The following is a 21,097-nucleotide window of genomic DNA, read 5'->3' on the forward strand; positions in this document are numbered from 1 at the left end:
AGCAGCTTCCACGCAGCCAGCGAAGGCCGAGAACAGTTGTTATCTCTGACCCGCAGGTGACTCATGAGTATGAAGTCTGAGCAAGGCCTGAGCAGACACCCACACGTGGCCACATGCCGTGACCAGGCCTGATGACAGAATCACAGAATATTAGGGATTGGAAGGGACCTCAAAAGATCATCTAGTCCAATCCCACTGCCGGAGCAGGAACATCTAGATGAGGTTACACAGGAAGGTGTCCGGATGGGTTTTGAATGTCTCCAGAGAAGGAGACTCCACAACCTCCCTGGGCAGCCTGTTCCAGTGCTCCGTCACCCTCACGGAGAAGTTGTTTCTTCTCATATTTAAGTGAAACCTCCTGTGTTCCAGTTTGTATCCAGTGCCCCTTCTCCTATCATTGGTTGTCACTGAGAAGAGCCTGGCTCCATCCTCCTGGCACTCACCCTCTACATATTTATAAACATTAATGAGGTCATCCCTCAGTCTCCTCTTCTCCAAGCTAAAGAGACCCAGCTCCCTCAGCCTTTCCTCATAAGGGAGATGCTCCACTCCCTTAATCATCTGCAAGCCACTTCACAGACTAGATGTGCTCCCCGAAGCACTGAATTTAAAAAGACAACCTTGATCAATCAGGTAATTAAACATCACTTTAAGCCACTCTGAGCATATCTCACAGGCTTAGTACACTGTAGAAGCTCTTACTGATGGGCAGACACTGCTAACAAATCTCTCTCTAATTTGTTGGCTTTTTGGCAGTCCACAATGGGTCACTCAATGCGATTTCATTTTCTTAATTAAATCTTGCCTGAGGTATCATCATGGGGTATTATTTTCCTTTGATTCCTTTATTTAATATTTCAGAGCAGAGACAGGCTCACCCTGCTTTCATGGGTTAGAAAGTCTCTCCTTTGACTAACCCTCAAAGAGAAGAGGATTTTTCTTAAGTGAATAACGTTCACATTGGTTAAATAAACATAAAAAGGCCACATAACAAGGCTTAGGAGACTGTAGAGGAAAAAGTAAAGCATAGCAAGTTTAAAACAAAAAATAAAAAAGGTTGTTTCTTGCTATCTCAAACTTTACTGAGTAGGGTTTGTTTGCAAAAAGGAGAAAAAAGCACCCAAATTTAACTGCCTTCCCGTGAAGCAACACTTTTGTGAGTTCAATAAAAACTGATCCTTATCCTCACGTACATAGTACCTGTAGTCACAGGGTCAAGAAAAAAAAAAAACAAAACTCATCTTTCCTTTCCAGAAACAAATCTCCAACCACTGTGTACTGCAAGTCTTCAAATCGTGAACCCTGGAAGCACCTCGCTCCCGTAAGAGAAACATTCCAAACCAGAAGCCTTGGAAACTCCTACATTAGCAGGGAGTCCAACTCCTGATTTTTCAGTACTTAACGGACAGAAATATTGGCTGGATACGTGATTATCCTTCGTACTTTGGTTCTAAATAGTTATGGGCTGCTGATTATGAGTCAACCATTACTGCTCATGACACCTTCCACTGAACATAATGAGATGCAGCCCCTCTGTTAAAGCAAAACTAAACTCTCCAGGAAGACAGACGTGAACAACAGTAGCAACACACGCTTCAAGAAAACTCTAATATGAATTAGCACAGAAACAATGTCCAGTAATTCCCATCCTCTGTTGCCACAGACAACCCTGTAGTAGATATAAGGTGATATTTACATTATACAGTCCTAGCTGTTTGCTTAAGTTTGCATTGAGGCTCTCTCTCGACGGCACCATTGCCACAGGAAAACCCAAATTACCTTAAAATCAAGAATGGTTCATCCCAAGCCCGCCTCTCTACTACAGACTCTAGTTATTCCACTGACACAAGAGGGCTCAATTCTAGACAGCTAACGTAAGGTGAGATATATGTAATAAAACAGGGAGAGAAAGATCCTCAGAACATCCACCAAAAACAACAGGATCCCTCAACTGCCTCTAACAGGCATAATGATTCCAATAAGCAACATGTACATGAAAATCCCAAGCCAAACTTATTGAGGCCTTCTGCACTTTAAAGCAGGGGTATCAAACTCATTTTCACCAGGGGCCACATCAGCCTCACGGTTGCCTTCAAAGGGCCAAACGTAATTTTAGGACTGTATAAATGTAACTACTCCTGCATTTATACTGACACCCCTGCTTCAGAAGATTTAAATATCATATCAACTACTAATAAGGCAAAATCAAAAATATTCAAAACATGAGAAACAATTGTCACACAAATTGCTAGGATTAGACACAATTTTGTGAAATGCAAGGTACAGCACTGAGCTACAAATCATCCAGTCAGTGTGTCTGTACACCAAAAGCCTAATAACCTTATATAGATGAGATAAATACAGAACAGCAGTTTACAGATATTATTGCAGTAGCCACTTTGCAGTTGTAAATATGTGGGAAGGATCTGAAGGAATAAAGTAATAAACAGCTCAGGCAGTCTCTTTACCACTGGCTCAGTGAGTACAGTAACATGAAGAGAGTTGCCAAACCAATGGCAGAAACAAAGGACTTCAGTCATGTTAATTATCTCAGAAGAGAAGGGACAGAAGGCATGAGAACATGTATTTAAGAATCAGCAGTATTCAGCAGATCCAGGATTATAAAAAGATAAATAGACAAAAAATTGACCTGGGATTAAAATAAAATGAACAGAAGAGAAAAAGGCCCTCACAGCAAAAATTAAATTTGCAGAAAGCTGATCCGGTGAAGACTACAGCAGAAAAGGATAAAAATTACCAAGTCATGGGCAGAGATTTTTGGTGAGAGAGATGAACAGAAAATTACATTCAACAATAACATGAGAACAGAGTTGAATTTGGTCTAATAAAAAAATCAAAGACTAAGTCCATGACCAAAATATGGGTGGCAGGAGGAGAAAAAGGAGGGAAAGGGGTCGCATACAAGAAACTGAGCTAGATCCAGATGAAATAGCAGTGAAACTGGGCCGCTACAAGAGATGCAGAACTGCACATTAGGGGGCTGGAGTTAGAGGAGAATTACTGTGGGAGTTAATGCAAAAGGAGTATCTAAAAAATAGTAGTGCCTAGAATAACTGTAATATATCAGGAGAGGAAGCATATGCAGGTACCAAAGATGAAGGCAGGGTAGAAGACTAAGAGAAGATTCAGGGAAGGATAAAAGACAACAGAGGGAAGATATAACAGAGGTTAACTGACTAGTGAGAGGAAAGAGAACAGAAAAAAGGGAGGCATTAAAAGAAGGCACTAGGAGTCAGGTTCACAACATAGTAAAGGTGGTGGTTCTTAATGGAATGGATAGCTGAGCTGCGAAATTAATTTACAAATTACAGTAAGAGTGTAGACAGGTTCAAAGGAAAGCACAAAAGATTTCATAGAGCAGGTTTCTATTGAAGGGTACTAAATGGACAGAAACACAGTTAAGAAAGTTCCTGAGCAGAAAATGGTTGGACTGGGGCCAGCAGTGTGCCCAGGTGGCCAAAAAGGCCAACAGCTTCCTGGCTTGTATCAGGAATAGTGTGGCCAGCAGGACTAGGGAAGCGATTGTGCTACTGCACTCAGTGCTGGCAAGGACCCACCTTGAATCCTGTGTTCAGTTTTGGGCCCCTCAGTACAAGAAAGACATTGAGGTACTAGAGAGAGTGCAGAGGAGGGCAACAAGGCTGGTGAGGGGCCTGGAGCACAAGTCTGATGAGGAGCAGCTGAGGGAACTGGGGCTGTTTAGCCTGAAGAAAAGGAGGCTGAGGGGAGACCTTATATCTGTCTACAACTACCTGAAAGGAGGTTGTAGCATGGAGGGTGTCGGTCTCTTCTCCCAAGTAGCAAGGAGGAAATGGCCTCAAGTTGCACCAGGGGAGGTTTAGATTGGATATTAGGAAAATATTCTTCACAGGAAGGTTTTTGAAGCACTGGAACAGGCTGCCCAGAAAAGTGGTGGAGTCATCATCCCTGGAGGTGTTTAAAAGGCCTTTAGACAAAGTCCTTAGGGACATGGTTTAGTACTAGAGTTAGGTTATGTTTGAACTCAATGATCCTGAGGGTGCCTTCCAACTCAAATGATTCTGTGATTCTAAAGAAATAATATAAAACCATCATTTTCTCATGGCACACAAAAATCCCTGCCCAAACAATACCTCCACTGCCTTGGTTTCTTGGTAAGTCTAAACCAAAGATTTTTTACCCTCTTCACAAGGGTTCACAGTCCACCCAGCTGACTCCTGTCACAAACACTTTAAGCCAGCATAACTAAGACTTTCACAAGGAGAAACACCTTGCCTTCCTTCCACTCCTTGTTCCCAGCCTTTGCTGGGTGTTTGCTTGCATTGCCACAAGCCTTCACAAAATTCACATCTGGGCTAAAACCACATGGCATAAAGCAATAGGTTCCTTCTAACCTGGGCCATTTCCCTGATGCAGCTCTCCACGCAGCCACACAAATGGACGTCCTGACACGAGGAAGTGACCACCATGCAGGAAAGGGTGGCTAGAAAAGCAGAAGGATTCACTGGGATTATTTAGCCTGCAGAAGAAAAGCCTCAGAGGGAATCTTATCAATTTGCATAAATAGCTGGTGGGTAGGAGTGAGGCCCTTCTCAGTGGTCTCCAGTGACAGGACCAGAGGCAATGGGCACAAGCCAAAAAATAGAAAATTCCCTTTAACTATAAGAAAAAATACCTTTTTTTTTCTTTTTTTTAAACTGAAGAATTCAACTACATAAATAACTGAATGGCAGATATGACGTGACATTTCTTGTCCTGGTTTTGTTAAAAACCAGAAAACTGATGACCGAGAGACTGACCAATGGTGTATAACATTCCATTCACATGAATACTTCATATAAAAGTGGGAGATCACGAGGATCTCGTCCCTTTTCCCTTTTTCCTCATGGCTGACATTAGGAGAGGACCTTGCTGGTCGTCCCTGCGAACTGAGGCCTAGTGACAGACTGAATCCAGCTCCGGTTGGCTGCAGAGTCTAATCCAGGACTTTGGGTGCTGGCTCTGCAGTTGCTGAGACTTACAAGATTGGTTTTGTATATTTTGTATTATTTTCTCTATTCTTATTAGTAGCATTAGTAAAACATCTTTAACTTTTCCAACTCTCTTCTCTCTGTCCTTCTCTCCCTCCCGATTGCCTGTCCTGAGTGGGAAGGGGGGAGAGGGAGGGGCAAAAGGGGGAAGTGGGGAGAGAGGAGGTTAACAATACATCTGCCAGGGTTTGATTGTCACCCCGCAATCTTAACCCTCGACATTTCTACAAGGGGGTTCACATCCCTTCTAGAAGAGCATTTAAGGTCTGAATATTTAGAGACCATAAACTAAAAATGGCTAAGCATTCCTGGCAGGGCATAACAAAGATCTCTGAAATATTCCCATTTTCATCCATGGACATGTTTTTCATATATACTTGGCTATCTACACTCAACCTATAAAAGCATTTAGCACAGTGATAAAGTTTCTGCCATTTCTCTTTTCCCTTGTTCATGGGCAGACAAAAAGTTTGACACCTCCAAGTTTTTCCTGGATGACAGAGCACTTCAAGACTAGTTCTGCCTCTGGCTATGTGGACACCTGGAGCCACGGAACCAGTGACACAGCAGGGACCTCATCCAGCCCACCAGCCAGCAGAAGGGGTGCTGGGCCAAGGGAAGACTGAAAGGGATCTGTATACACAGGATGCCAGAAAAGTGCTAGCAAACAAGCACCAAAAGATCAGGGAACTAAACAGAATGAGAAATAGTCGCAGTATAATAAAAAAATCCATTAACCTTCTCCTTTGTCATCTTACTTAGCAGATGACAAAGCTGCTATGTTATTGCTGCACAGCGTGCTCTGAACGAGGAACCGCTCAGTTGTCAAACAAATGCGTTGTTGAGTGTTCACACCAAGAAAAACGCATTTTCCACATCCACGTTTCAACAGACTAAGCAGCTGAAGGATGGTCTTCAATACACCGGAGCGACCCACAGGCAAAGGGCAGAAAAAGGTCTCTGCAGGAACAAGACAGATCACCACAAAAGCAGAGGAAGAAAAAGACGTTTAAATGGTAAGACTTTCATTGAAGCCATCATTTTTCTGTCCATTGCACCAACACCTGGTTCGACTGGCACAAGAGAAGTAAAGCCAAAACAGGACGTTTCTTTCCTTGATGAAGGTCACTTTCGAACAACCTGCTGCAGAGTTTGCCTTTGCTGCACTCTAAGTTAGAGACCCAAACCACAGGCTTTTTTTGCAACCAAAAATAAGAAGGTCCCAGCACCACTGAAACCAGAAGGGCCTAAAACAGTAGCACTATGCCTGGTTTGCACCAGCTTAGGCTGGAAGCCCAAACATTTTACAGGCTTGCTACTGACAGACCAGACATATTAGCCTCCAATGGCTATAAAAAAGGTGTTTGTGAAGTTAAAGGAAATACAGATAACGAGAAGGGAAAAAAATCGCTCCCAGCAGTCTCAGGGGAAAAAATATTAATAAAATAAAATAAAATAAAATAAAATAAAATAAAATAAAATAAAATAAAATAAAATAAAATAAAATCTTTTTTTTTTTTAAATAACTTTTCTAAAATACTTGCTAAAATAACTTTAGTATCCACACTGGAAAAATTGAATTAAAAAAGGGAGCGGGAATCCCATCCAAGGTGATCTTGTCAAGCCAAAAAGCAAGCGTTTATGGGGAAGGAGGTCCCTTACTGACATGCTTTTGTTTTCCAGTGTGTGTTACAAAACTGCAAGCTGAAAGTCTGTGAACCTTTCCACAGTTATTTTAAGACCTCACAGGCCAAATGCATCCCTAGTGCAAGATCAGTGATTTAATGAACTTGATGTAGCAGTGAGATCAGCCCCAGACTTCCATGAAGTAAATACAATAGTACAACACTATAATGACAAAAGGTAGTTTTCAAGAAACAACTGTGTGAAGCAGAGTAGGTCAGGCCTCATTTTCTACACGGTGGGAAATGGAAGAATTTTGAAGTTTTCCTTAAAGCTAAAGGATAACAACAACCACCACCACCTTGCCACGCCTCCATCTCTGATCTCTCCCAACTGGATCTGATCACCAAACAAGGCTGCAGGGCCCCATGTCCTCTGAACAGCTGCCAGCTGCAATACAAACACATTCTCATGAGGAACATTTTGATTCTGTTTAAAACAGCTTTATGTTTCTGATAGAAAACTGTTCCACTGGCAAATTTTCATGCAGCTCCACTATTTAATATGCCTCACCTCCTCCCACACTTCCATGCACCAGAGCTACTTCAAGAATATAATTACACTGCATGTTTGCAGTGCACTGGATTGCTCCTGCCAGGTCACCTGTCTTCACTGGGAGTGAGAGACTCCAAGAAAAGGAGTCATCAAGGTGAGAGTGATTAAATGTCCGTACAAAAATGACACATGTATTCTCCAAAAAAATACATCACAGTATCACAGTATGTTTGGGATTGGAAGGGACCTCAAAAGATCATCTAGTCCAATCCCCCTGCTGGAGCAGGAACGCCTAGGTGAGGTCGCACAGGAATGTGTCCAGGCGGGCTTTGAATGTCTCCAGGGAAGGAGACTCCACAACCTCCCTGGGTAGCCTGTTCCAGTGCTCTGTTACCCTCACTGAGAAGAAGTTCTTTCTCAAATTTAAGTGGAACCTCTTGTGTTCCAGCTTGATCCCATTGCCCCTTGTCCTATCATTGTTTGCCACTGAGAAGAGCCTGACTCCATCCTCGTGGCACTCACCCTTTATATATTTATAAACATTAATAAGGTCACCCCTCAGTCTCCTCTTCTCCAAACTAAAGAGCCCCAGCTCCCTCAGCCTTTCTTCGTAAGGGAGATGCTCCACTCCCTTAATCATCTTTGTTGCCCTACGCTGGACCCTCTCCAGCAGTTCCCTGTCCTTCTTGAACTGAGGGGCCCAGAACTGGACACAATATTCCAGATGGGGTCTCACCAGGGCGGAGTAGAGCGGAAGGAGGACCTCTCTCGATCTACTGACCACCCCCCTTGTAATACACCCCAAGATGCCATTAGCCTTCCTGGCCACAAGGGCACAGTGCTGGCTCATGGTCATCCTGTTGTCCACCAGGACCCCCAGGTCCCTTTCCCCTACACTGCTCTCTAATAGGTCATGCCCCAACCTATACTGGAACTTGGGATTGTTCCTGCCCAGATGCAGGACTCTACACTTTCCCTTGTTAAATTCCATCATGTAAGGAAAAAAAAAATGTATACATATATATATATATATTTTTTTTTTTAAGAGAGGCTTGGTAGCCTCAGGGTGGCTCACATGGTGACAAATTCAGCTCTTTACTCAAGTAGCCAGCTACTTGAAAATGAACGTTGTAATTATGCCACCAAACAATCTCAAGCAACAACTGAAGAAACGCAGGTGATTTGCAGTGGGTCTCTAGTTTTCAGCAAACAATCCAGCAGTGCTGCACGGATCCAAGTAATACTTGTGTCTCCGGCTCTTCCCTGTGACTCAGCAGGGCTGCTAAGGGCTTCTGAACCACACCTGAAGCTGGACTGGGAAGACAAGCCCAGCAGGACAGCACTGCAGGAATCCAAAGTGCACACAGCAAGAGGAGGAACATTGCACGTGGTTAGTGGGGTTTCTAGGAAACTCTGCTCAACAGCAAGCCTCTCTGGCCTAAAATGGGATTTTCCTCCAAAGCAATTACATAAAAATTGTTCTTTATTAGGCAGAAGCCCGGCTGCCTCCAGCAGATCCAGAATTTGTTTGCTGACTGAAGCACAAAAAAGTCTGTTACACTCTGGCTCCCTTTAAAACAAACAAACAAAAAAAACCCACCAAAACTCAAACCCCTAAAAGGTCCAGGACAGAGCTAACTTTTTGACTCATTTATCCGGAACTTCTGTGTCAACTCTGTTCCTGTGATGAAAATCCTCAACTCACATGAAGTCCAGCTGAGACCTCTTTGGCTGCAAAGTCTCCCTCCTGCCCCTGCATCTATCAGAGACCATGAACACAGGACCAAGAGAAGGGATTACGGAAAGAAAGACAGAGGTTTGGCTCAGTAGTGCAGCTGTAAAACATTTTTCAGTAATCTTTCACCTACATCTTGTCATTCTTAAACCTACAGAGGTGAGCCCAACAGCCTTCTTAGCTCGTACCCTAAGTCTTCCGAGGCTTGAAGACCTGATTACCACATATGTGTTAGTTATCAAAGCCCTAACTGAATTGTATTGGTTATCCTATAACATGTGAATTTGTGTCTGAATGCTTTCATATTCACCATTAGCTACCAGGATTCAACTCAGAAAACTACTGCATGAAACAAGCCAAACAAACATGAAGATCCTCATTGGACACATCACTGAGGCATGGATAAAAACCGTTCAGAAAACTAAGACCTAACATAGACATTTTAGGCCAGATCAAAAGAACAGGACATCAATAGGATTGATGGACTTAGTGTTCTGCTCTTGTCCATCCCAGAAACACCAGTCTTGACATCCCACTTGTATATAAAATGCATGAACCAGCCCTTGGCAAAAGAATCCAGGAACTCCCCCCTGTACCCATTAAATCAGACTTATCCTCCCTCTGGCTCTTTGGCTCAATAATTCTTCAAATCTTCTATGCAGAACACAATTACTTTGGCCAGATGGATGTAAATCATAACCCATACTCATAGAGCAGCTCCCTGCCTGTTAGAGCACATTCCTGGAACGTCACAGATCTAGGTTTATTCTAAATCAGGTGCAAGAGAAATAATAACACCCCTTCCTGGAGAGGGCAGCTCCTCCAACAGGCCCTACCCAACACACCAGCTTGAAGTATCTGCTTCTGAGGACCTGCCTTACTTCAGGCACATAAGCCAGTTGCATGCAGCCAACTCCAGGTAATCTGTTACAACTCTTTTTGGTGCAGCGCTGCACAAAACATAGTTATAACATCCTGGATATAGGCTGGTAAGCTCCCAGTATGCCATGTGGACTTAGCAGCTTGGATTTTCATTTGCTTAAGGCCCTCTTACCGTTTTTTATTTCAGTATGTGGGTGTCCCCTCTCATGGTCCCACAGGGATTATTTGGATTAGCAATACTGCATGTATAACCCTTTTGGTCCAGGTAACTAAAGCAGACGAAATGGGTTTTCAAGTGAGTTATTAGAAGGCTATCAAGTAAATTATCTCCTGTCCATCTCTCAGAGCTGTTATGAGGAGGTCACAAGTCAACCAAATACATTTATTCACAGTGACCCTTCGTGAGCTACTCGATGATACAGTGTTAAATCAGTGGATGACTCCTCAAACATCCTATCCCACATCTTCCCCTTGCTGAGCTAGCCTAGCAGCCCATCTAATGCAAACACTGAGCCTGCTACCACCACTTACGCACCAGCTTTCCTAAGGTGCGTTGTGTTTCTGGAGTCGGTGGGACTCCCCAAGCAAGTAACATCATGTATGCACACACAGAGTTGGCAGAATTAGGTTGGGAAAAATAGGTCAAAACAGGCATATATTTAACTTGGAGTCCAAACCTCAGAATCATATATTACAAACAAATAATTTACACACATGTGCACAAAATCCACATTTGATAACCATTAGAAAGTCATTCTGATATGAAATAGGCAATCAAGATGTTTTACAGAAGCAGAGGCTCTGCCAGAAACATTTCTATTCCCACTCTCCAAACAGAGATTTAAACATAGAACCTCTCCCTCACAACCCTATATCCGCTGTTTTTTCTGTGATCAAGCAACTTCTTCATGTACGATTCTTTGGGAAATTGTTTCTTACTCATTTCCTACTAGAGCCTTAGACCGGTCAGCCTCACCTCTGTCCCTGGGAAAGTAATGGAACAGCCTATCCTTGATGCCATCTCAAGGCATATCAAGGATAAGAGGGTTATTAGGGGCAGTCAGCATGGCTTTACCAAGGGTAAGTCATGCTTGACCAACCTCATAGCCTTTTATGAGAATGTAACAAGGTGGATGGATGATGTCAGAGCGGTGGATGTGGTCTACCTTGACTTCAGTAAAGCCTTTGACACAGTCTCTCACAGCATCCTCACAGCTAAATTGAGAAGGTGTGGTCTAGACAATAGGGTAGTGAGGTGGGTTGCAAACTGGCTTAAGGAGAGAAGCCAGAGAGTGGTGGTCAATGGTGCCGAGTCTAGTTGGAGGCCAGTATCTAGTGGAGTGCCTCAGGGGTCAGTACTGGGGCCAATATTATTCAATATATTCATTAACGATTTGGACGAGGGAATTGAGTGTACTATCAGCAAGTTTGCTGATGACACTAAGCTGGGAGGAGTGGCTGACATGCCAGAAGGCTGTGCTGCCATACATTGGGACCTGGACAGGCTGGAGAGTTGGGCGGGAAATAACCTGATGAAATTTAACAAGGGAAAGTGTAGAGTCCTGCATCTGGGCAGGAACAACCCCAGGTTCCAGTATAGGTTGGGATATTACATACTAGAGAGCAGTGTAGGGGAAAGGGACCTGGGAGTCCTGGGGACAGCAGGATGACCATGAGCTAGCACTGGGCCCTTGTGGCCAGGTAGGCCAATGACATCCTGGGGTGCATTAGAAGGGGGGTGGTTAGTAGAGTGAGAGAGGTTCTCCTTCCCCTCTACTCCATGCTGGTGAGACCACACCTGGAATATTGTGTCCAGTTCTGGGCCCCTGAGTTCAAGAAGGACAGGGGACTGCTGGAGATGGTCCAGCATAGGGCAACAAAGATGATTAAGGGAGTGGAGCACCTCCCTTATGAGGAAAGGCTGAGGGAGCTGGGTCTCTTTAGCTTGGAAAAGAGGAGACTGAGGGGTGACCTTATTAATGTTTATAAATATATAAAGGGTGAGTGCCACAAGGATGGAGCCAGGCTCTTCTCGGTGGCAAACAATGATAGGACAAGGGGTAACGGGATCAAGCTGGAACACGAAAGGTTCCACTTAAATTTGAGAAAAAACTTCTTCTCAGTGAGGGTGACCGAGCACTGGAACAGGCTACCCAGGGAGGTTGTGGAGTCTTCTTCCCTGGAGACATTCAAAACCCGCCTGGGCATGTTCCTGTGTAACCTCATCTAGGTGTTCCTGCTCCAGCAGGGGGATTGGACTAGATGATCTTTCGAGGTCCCTTCCAATTCCAAACACACTGTGGTATTGCGATACTGTGATTTTTGGTTTCTTTTGTTTTTAAGATGGTGAGGGTGGAGGACTGAGACCCCTGCAGGAAGCCTGGCCTGGGTCACCACCCCAAGCTTCAAAAAGCCACCTTTGCAGGCAGGTCCAGGCAGACATACAAAGAAAGGAGAGAGGGCACAAGGGCAGTCTGCCCCTTTCAAGAAGTTCTGCAGCAGCTTCCCTGGGCTTGTTATGATCATCCAAGGTGGACGAAACAATACAGCTGACACCTAGAAGTTAGCATGTGGTTCCAACAAGCAAAACAAGCAACTGATCCTAAGATCAGGTTTCTAGAAGGTGCTGTCTGCTTCCACCCTCCTCTAGAATCTACCTATTTCCAAATCTCAGCAGCACAGCTGTCAAGTTCAACACACAGAAGCACCAAGAACATTTCACCACACCTTTGCTACAATTTTGCTGAATTTCCTGCAGCCTGATTGCTTGTTATTTTGCTCCTCTGTCTCAAACTTTTTCATTCCCTCCCCAGCAACTCTAACATCTTTCTAACACCAGGTTTGTAAACTGCTTTAAGCACTTTAGGATAAGCAAGTACTCTGCACCTGCTCTTGGCTTTATACACAGTTGAGTGCAAAAGACAGATATTTAAGAATTCAGACGCCTATAATTAGGTGATATAAGTTTTTAATTAGAAATGTCTTAATATATTTTCCCAAACAGACACCAAAGTTTTAGGCTACATTAGTCAGAGTTATTAACCCACATTTTATTTGTCTGAGACATAAGACTACATGGCCTTGGAACAGCTATCTGTGTAGCAAAGTACATTGGAAAGAACAGTACTTTGCAATCACCGGTTCTTGCAGAGTGGGGATGTTAAAGTGGAAGAGGAGACTATCAAAACAAATGCAAACTCATGTGCAGAGAGACGGCCTTTGAAAATCTGCAAAGAGGATGCTCTGAGAGTGACAGTTCTGAGGAGCATGAAGGAGTAACACAAGGCCAAATTTCAAGAGCGGGTAATGTTTTTACACCAGCATACAGTTTCTTGACCAACATAGAAAATTCCGCCTTTAGTTACGTGGGATTTCTTTAATGAGAGCTTTGCTCATATAAAAAAAAAAAAAAAAAGGGTAACTTCCTTTCACACACAAGCCAAAATCCTTAAGGAATGTTAAGTGGAAACCAAAATGACCAAAATGAAGGTAAATCAGGGAACCTAACTCTTATAAGCCACCATAGTGATGGGTCTTGGAAAGGAGTTCTACCACAGGACCAGGTTGGAATCCTTTTCTAGCCTAAGAAAAAGAGGAGGAGAAAATACAGTTCAGTTCATTAGCCCTTAATACTTGGTCTGGGTAGTAACTCCTATGGTCGTTTTCAGCTTCAGCGTGCTGCTAGAGCAATGAGAAAGAAATGTCAGTGCTTCACACTGGCACAGCAAACAGCCAGCTTACCTATGATACCCGGCTCTGTAGAAAAAGAAGAAAAATCACAAAAAGGCAAACAGCACTGCCCTTCATCAAGCAAAGTTCCTAATAACTTTACGAGGAACAGTGCTCATTTTTAGACCAAAGGGTTTGATTCAGTAATACTTTATCTCAGCATCAGGTCTCTACTATGACTCAGGGTATGTATGTAGTATTTCTGAATCCTGGTATTGACCTCACATTGACTACCATTTGAGAGCATGGTGTAGTCAAATTAAGCGACTTAAAAGTTTATGAAAAGATCTCACTCCCAATCTCTATGCAGCTTTCACAGGCCTGTAACCAAGGCAGCAGACAACTTACTGTCTAATGGGCCTTTCATGGAATCTGGAATGGCATCATCTTGGAAACATGTGTTCTGGTTCCAAGATGAAACATTTCATCCACTTTTCCCCTCTTTTCATGTTAAGCATGTAGCAATGAAACCTTGCTATTTAAATCAACATGCTACTTCAGAGAGTAAATCTGTTGTCATCTTTGTCTTCGAGCAATCACAGTCACACACAGAAAGTATATAATTTTTATATTAAAAATCCTAAGACCTCTCCAACATTTTTTTTTTCTTTTTAACCCACCATTAAGGAAACTTGACAAATAACCCAAGACTTGAAGGATGTTCTGCATTAGAAAGTGTATTCTAAGTTTAAATTTTCCTGAGGCTGCATTAAGATGTAGGCACAAGACCGTATCTCCTACGTTAACAACACTATCAGTCTTGACAGGGCCCGGATTTCAAAGGAAAGCACCTAGCTGCCCAAGGACCAGCTTGGGACATTAGATGGCCCCATCTATCCCACTAGCTTGTCAAGCACGTGTAAGCATACCCACAGATGCCGAGGCAGGTACCCCCATGCATCCATTGTGTCCAGCTGGGAGCAGGACTGAAGATCAGATGGTTCATGAACAGGCAACAACAGTAACCTTACAACAACCACCTTGCAACAGGCATCCAGCTCAAGCAAAGCTGGATGATCCCCAGCTTCATTGCTTCTTACCTAGCTTAGCAAGGTCTGTACAAAATAAAACATACTTTCTGCCAAGGAGACAGAGTTTGGCAGGACAGTGTGTTTCAGGGAGGAAGTCACAGCAACACTTAAGGTCCAGAAAAGAGCTCCTTGACCTGTCTGCTCCACACAACCAGCACTCGGGCGTTTCACCAGTACACAGTAAAGAACAACTTGTTTAACCATCTTGTCAAGTATCCCCCCCTCTCTTTCTCTCCTCTCTCCCTTGGGAAAAGCAGACAATTTCCTGCTACACCTCTTCTGCTTACGTGTTTGGGAGGGGTATCCATCGGTTTTCCCCTCTGCAAAAAGTATACAGCAGGTAGCACAACATCAGATCTTCCAAAGCTTGCAGGATGCCACCCTAAATTTTACACAGATGTGTGAAAGCACTTTGTTGGTACCAGAACAGCATACTCCTCCTTTCTCTAAAACAATAGGCCTCCTGACCCATGCATTTCACGACCTGAGAAACCTGATTTGGTAATTGAAGGTGTACATGGAACACATTTTCCAGTGATATGGAAAACTTAATTATACCACATGACATTTTCATCCTGGTGTTCAAGAGCTCATTAACAAAACTGCTTTAAAAGGTGCTAATAGAAACAAATGCCTTTAACATCACAGACTTCCCAGATGACTCCTGCTATAGAGATAGATGACAAATCACTCCGTCAGTCATCTTTAAATTCCATATTGACTACATTGAAGCAATTACCCATTTATTTTTAGAGCATGTTCCATTTTAAACAAAGTGATTTTTTAAACACAAGTGATTCAGTCCAAGAGACATTCTATACTGCATCACTATTTCACGGGTTAACAATTCTCAGATTTAAATGGATTTTAATTCTGGGACAAACACTTGCATTTTTTTTTTCATTTGCCTCTAGACATCGGTTGGGAATTTTAATTCAGGCTTCAAACCAAACAAATGTTGGTGTTCCTCAAGCATCTGTAGAGAAATATAAAAATATCTGGAAAGTGTGAAAGAGCGAGCCTGTTTTGCTAAATGCATAAAATGAAACCTCAGCCAGGGTCTCAATAATAGCCTTCCTAACTGCTGCACACATGATCTCTCCCACAGACCTTCTGCTCTGCAGCACAGGAACGCTGCCTGCGCTGCTGCGTCCTCAGAGAACTTTGCAATACAATGGAGTTCAGCGATTCCCCAGGGAGCACGACACTGATCATTTATTTCCATATTTCAAGCAAGAGCACCAGGGTTTCCCCCTTTTTTAAGGTCTAAAAGGGGCAGCTTGCCGTATTGCTCCCCGCCTCCCCAGCCTCCAAGACATCTCAAGTTTTATCTACATTGTAGGCAATGTTCTGGACAAAAGGATATGGGGCTGGGATCAAGGTTAGGTAGCTCCTAGCTCATGGAAAAGGAGGAGGAGACGATAAAGTGGAGAGGTTAAGGAAGAAGAATCTTGAGGATCTGAGGTTTCTGTTGCCACTGCACCACAGGCAAGGACAAACAGAAGTTTCAACAGGTACTGCAGCAGGGGAGCCCCACTTCAGGCTCAGGTCCTGCCGTGCTCAACCCAACTCCTCCCTCTTTCCCAAGCAAAAACAGGCTGTGGGTTCAGCCAGCCTCCTGCCCCCAGCAGTCTGCTGCCCATGACAACAGCCCATTTTGCCTGTACCTTGGACCAGTCTTACCAGTCCATGCTCTGGTGAACCCACAAACACCTGAGATGAGGACATCATCATCTTGCCAAGGGGCAGTCCCGGCACTTCCTGAGAAGCCCTGTCCGAAGAAGCTAAACCTCCTCCTTCAGAACTGATGACGGGATACTCTGGCCATGGCATAGCTGATCAAAAATTCCATGACTGACTCATAGCTACCTAGCCACCATTCATTAACTGTAAAGAAAATGACCCTGGGCTCCCTACATCAAAGAACCTTGCCATTTCTTCTTAATTAATTCTAGGTATCTTGCTGGCCTCAAATCTCAGCTGGAAAATATCAGCTGGAGTAGGTGGCATTTCAGCCTGCCCTTTGCTGCTAGTTGTACTTCTATTTTTCCCATGTCACATGCCTCCTGCCCTCCTGAGATTATCAGTATAAACCAAAATATTGCTGTGTTTTAGGACAAATGCATAAGTATTTAAGTTCTAGCCTGTTCTGGACTTTATTAGAATTAACGTTCATGATATCTAAGGCAAACAGAAACATATTTCTAAGGAATTAAACAAAACCCCTGCAGTATTTGCCACTCAGCCATTGCAGAATCACAACAGCACATGAAATGTTACAAGAGAAGTGGGTAAAAAAAGCCTTAAACAGAAGCAAAACTGACTCATCTTCTTATTGCCAAAACTGAGAAAGCCGCTGAGCGTAAATAAACAGCAGACATCCTGAAGAAAAGGGGACATCACAATTCCTTTTCATGCTAATAGGCAGATACACAGACTGGTATGAGCAGGACCATCCTCCAGCTACTCCCGCAAGCTGATCCGAGGGAAAGAGCTGATGCCACAGTGACATTCCCAGCAGTGCAGGTGCTGCTGGAGGCTGGGGAGCATCTCAGGTGCCAGTGACTCCCAATCCACTGACGGTTCCTAGTTATATACGCTGGAAAGCTGTGACAGCTGCAGGTATAATCCACTCACAGAAGCTACACATATATTTGGATACCAAATGAAACTGGTTTGAGTGATGTTCATAAAGGCACGCTGGCTCTAAGCTGGAAAGCATCCCCTCTACAGAACAGGAGGGAGAGTGAGCCAGAGCTCTTGTATAAGGCTCCAGCTCTCCTCCCTTGTCTTCAGAAGCCCACAGAGACTATAATCTATGCATGCTGAAGACAGACCTTGCAGGTACCCCTAAGTTTGGAGGAAACTCAGTAAGTAAGACTTAGGACCACAGAGACACTTAGGGAGAACGGAAGTCATTGTGAAGACAAGTTGTGATGCCTGGCAAAATCCATCATCACAAACTAAAATACTTTGGAGTAATTGCTTTTCTAACATTACTAAAAGCCCTTCTGTTTAAAATTTGTAACATAACTAAGTGGTGGGGTAATGAGGAGGTCGCCTTGCAGGATACTTTTCAAAAGTAGCTTTCAGAGTTTAAACTACAGGGCAATCTTAATGCCTACATCCACAGACGGATTTCCAACAACTTCAAAAAATAGATAACCCAACCTCTTTGTTAGAACAGCTCTTGGCCCAACACAAACAATTCAACACTATCACTCTCCTCACTTGAATCTTCCCCCACTATGCCACAACCACATCTTCTGCAGTATTTGAAAAAGCAGCTAATAACCTAAATTCCACTCATGCAATTTATTCAAGTAATTGCATTGCTTGTAAGAAGACTATTCAAAAGGAGACAAGGAGAAGTATTTCATAGAATCACAGAATGTCCTGAGTTGGAAGGGACCCACAAGGATCATCAAGTCCAACTCATGTCCCTGCATCTGACAACCCCACAGTTCACACCATGGGTCTGAGGGCCTTGTTCAGTCTCTTCTTGAACACTGTCAGGCCTAAGGCCATGACACCTCCCTGGGGAGCCTGTTCCAGTGCTCCACCACCCTCTGGGGAAGAACCTTTTCCTCATGTCCACCTAAACCTCCCCTGGCACATCTTCCTGACATTCTCTCGGATTCTGTCATTGATCACTAAAGAGAAGAGATCAGCGCCCACCCCTCTTCCTCCCCTTGTGAGGAAGCTGTAGCCGCCATGAGGTCTCCCCTCAGTCTCCTCCAGGCTGAACAAACCAAGTGACTTTAGCCGCTCCTCATAAAGCTTCCCCTCTAAACCCTTCATCAGCTTCTTGGTCATCCTCTGCACCCTCTCCAGTAGCTTTATATCCTTTTTGAACTGTGGCACCCAGAACTGCACACAGTACCCAAGGTGATGCCGCACGAGTGCAGAGCAGAGTGGATTTAGCACTGCCTTGAATGAACACTACTTAGCGTTAGACGTAGCATGTGCGAAACTCCACAAAGCTTCACAGGGATTATCTCACAATAGCAAAAAATGCTAAATTGTGTGCCACTGAAAGATGCACTTAAGTAACCAGTCTTAGCCCGTTATTTATTGGAATACAATAAATACAATGTTGTTTATTAGAATGCATTTAAAATACTGAGCATATGGATTTTTAATCAGTTCTTCAGGATGTTCTGAGTGAATGTCCACAGTTTGTTTTCAAATAAATCACTGCCACATTCAGATATTGATAGTTCCTGATAGAGTCACTAAGTGCATCAGTTCATGCTCTGGCCTGCTCTGGTTTCAAGCGAGTAAGCTGATGAGAAAGAGCTGACTGATGCCAAAAAGGTTAGGAGACCAAAGCTCAGGTCACATTAAGTCAGCAACACATTAGCGTATGTATCACACCAGTGATAGGACACGCCATCCACCACCGACTTCGCACGCCACTCGCTCCTCACAAACACTGTCCATTTGACCAATCTCTCTTTGTTCTGAGCTAACTGCCTGCTCACCCTCCTGAAACAAAAAGTAAATAGTCCCAGTGTTTCTTCCATAAGGATGGATACTCTTCCCCCCCCGCCGCCGACTTCCCAGACTGAGACTGGAGGAGTGGTGTTTGTTGACTAAGTGCACACTGCTTTTTACATCTACTTCTGGTTCCAGCATGAAAATCAACATTGCACCTCTGCTGTCCAAATGGGTGTGCATCTCAGAGACAGACAGAAGTAGAGAGAGCAGCCAGGACACATACCATACTGCACTTCTTCATAAAACACACGTACTACATGGAGAAATGATAATCCCTTCTTAGTGGAAAATCCAAATTTTCAAAATGAATCCCCAGGCTAAAATGAATTACTGTAATAACTGCAATCCTCGCATGAGCACTAATCAGAAAGGCGCAGCTGACCACCTGCTATGTGGCTCTGCTGGCGCAGCAGCACCCTGTCCCTAATTGCTGCCACTATTGGACAGGGCTAGCTGCCCCACAAAATGAGACAGTACTGCTGGGAAATATGTGGACAGGAGCACAGCCTGACTGACTGTTGTACAATCTTACTACGCACTTCTGCTGAGTGCAGCATAAAAAGAAAAAAAAAAAAAAGAAGAAGAAGCAGCAGGCACTACTGCAGCTCCAAACAGCAGGATGCAAAAAAATCTAAACCCAGGCCAAGTAATTTCTTCTGCAACTATAGAGAAACACACAGGAAACGATGCAAGAGACAACAAAATGAATTGTATGTGCCTGTGTCAGTACAAATCCATTATCTATGCAGGCTGCGAAATGAGAATAGCAGTATTTGACAATGCTACAGGCTGGGGCAATGTTCTGAACATACTTATAAGTTATTCTATTTAATTGCGAAGGAAAAAATGCAGTTACATAACAACACAAGGTAATAACCAAAATATGAAATCACAAGATTGGCTTACAGCAGAGTGGGGGAAAAAAAAAAGGCAGTTTGAGCTTTAAATTTTGCTGCATTGTCAAGGAGCCAAGAACCAAATCTGGGGGCTTCTTCTTTTACAGAGAAGGGATGTAACCACCGAAAATTCAGCACGGGACTCTTCATCACCGCCTACGCGCATCCACATCCTCAAATGATGTCAATCCCTGCCGGCACATCGCTCATCACCATTCTACACTATTTGTTCGCTAGTGAAATTCAGCCGCCAGGCCGACAGCTAAGCCCGTAACCCACACCAGGGCCCATATGCTCCACGGAGAGCAACACCCCTCGGCCACCCCCCACCCGCAGAAGTGCACACGGACACGGGGGGTCCCGCTGCCGCACAGCCCGGCTGGCCCCGAAGCACAAAGGCGGGCACCGCGCAGCCGGGCGCGGATGACAGCGCACACCCACGACCCGCCACCGCATCTCGCCGGCCGGGCGGGGGCTGCCGGCCCCGGGAAGGGCCTTTCCCGGCGGCGAGGCCGCCGACAGACCCATCCCGCCTCGCACTTCTCCGTCGGGAGGTAACACCGACCTCCTCCCTTCCCCCTCACCGGTCTTCCCCCTCCCTCAAGCTGGGGCCGGTAGGCACCAGCCCCTCGTACCTGGACAATGCCGGCCTGGGCACAGCTCATGCTCCCCCGGCGAGGGCAGGTCTCACATCCCACACGTGCGGCTCAGGGCGCGCCGCCTGTCAGCCGGCAGGGCGGGAGGGAAGGGAGGACGGGGTGCCGGCGCGTCAGCCCCCGCAGAGCCTCACCATAGTCCAGCACCGGCTGATACGCCCGCAACGCCGCCGCGCTCCCGCCTCCTCCGCCCCGCCAGCCTCCTCCCACCCGGCCGCCTGTCGCTGGGTACCGGCCGCCTGGAGCCACCCACACACCGCGGCGGGCGCCCGGCAGCGCCGCCCGGCCCGGCCCGCCCCTCAGCGCGCCGCCTCACGCCCGGCCCCCGCCTCCCGCCCGGCACGGCGGCGTCCCAGGCCGCCTGGGGACCGGCCGGCGGTTGCCTCTCGCTCGGCCACCCGGAGCAGGCCGTGTCCCAGCCGGCTTCCCCGGCCGCGGCGACCGCACTCCTGCCAGGCGG

General features: G+C 45.1%; 1 protein-coding gene across 4 annotated transcripts in view; it reads right to left on the reverse strand.

Annotated features, from left to right (window-relative positions):
- The window catches only part of HECW1 (HECT, C2 and WW domain containing E3 ubiquitin protein ligase 1), a 273,365-nt gene extending 252,483 nt beyond the window's left edge, over positions 1-20,882 (reverse strand). For 3 of the 4 annotated variants that reach the window (XM_065831014.2, XM_065831015.2, XM_071804706.1), the window contains exon 1: positions 20,617-20,882. In XM_065831014.2, the coding sequence (XP_065687086.1) occupies positions 20,617-20,646 (30 nt within the window). In that variant the 5' untranslated portion in view covers positions 20,647-20,882. The remainder of the gene's footprint in view (positions 1-20,616) is intronic. The other variant, XM_071804707.1, reaches the window with a different exon arrangement.
- Between the last annotated feature and the right edge of the window lie 215 nt (positions 20,883-21,097).

This window comes from Patagioenas fasciata, chromosome 2 (assembly GCF_037038585.1).
Source record: "Patagioenas fasciata isolate bPatFas1 chromosome 2, bPatFas1.hap1, whole genome shotgun sequence".
Classification (NCBI taxonomy): domain Eukaryota; kingdom Metazoa; phylum Chordata; class Aves; order Columbiformes; family Columbidae; genus Patagioenas; species Patagioenas fasciata.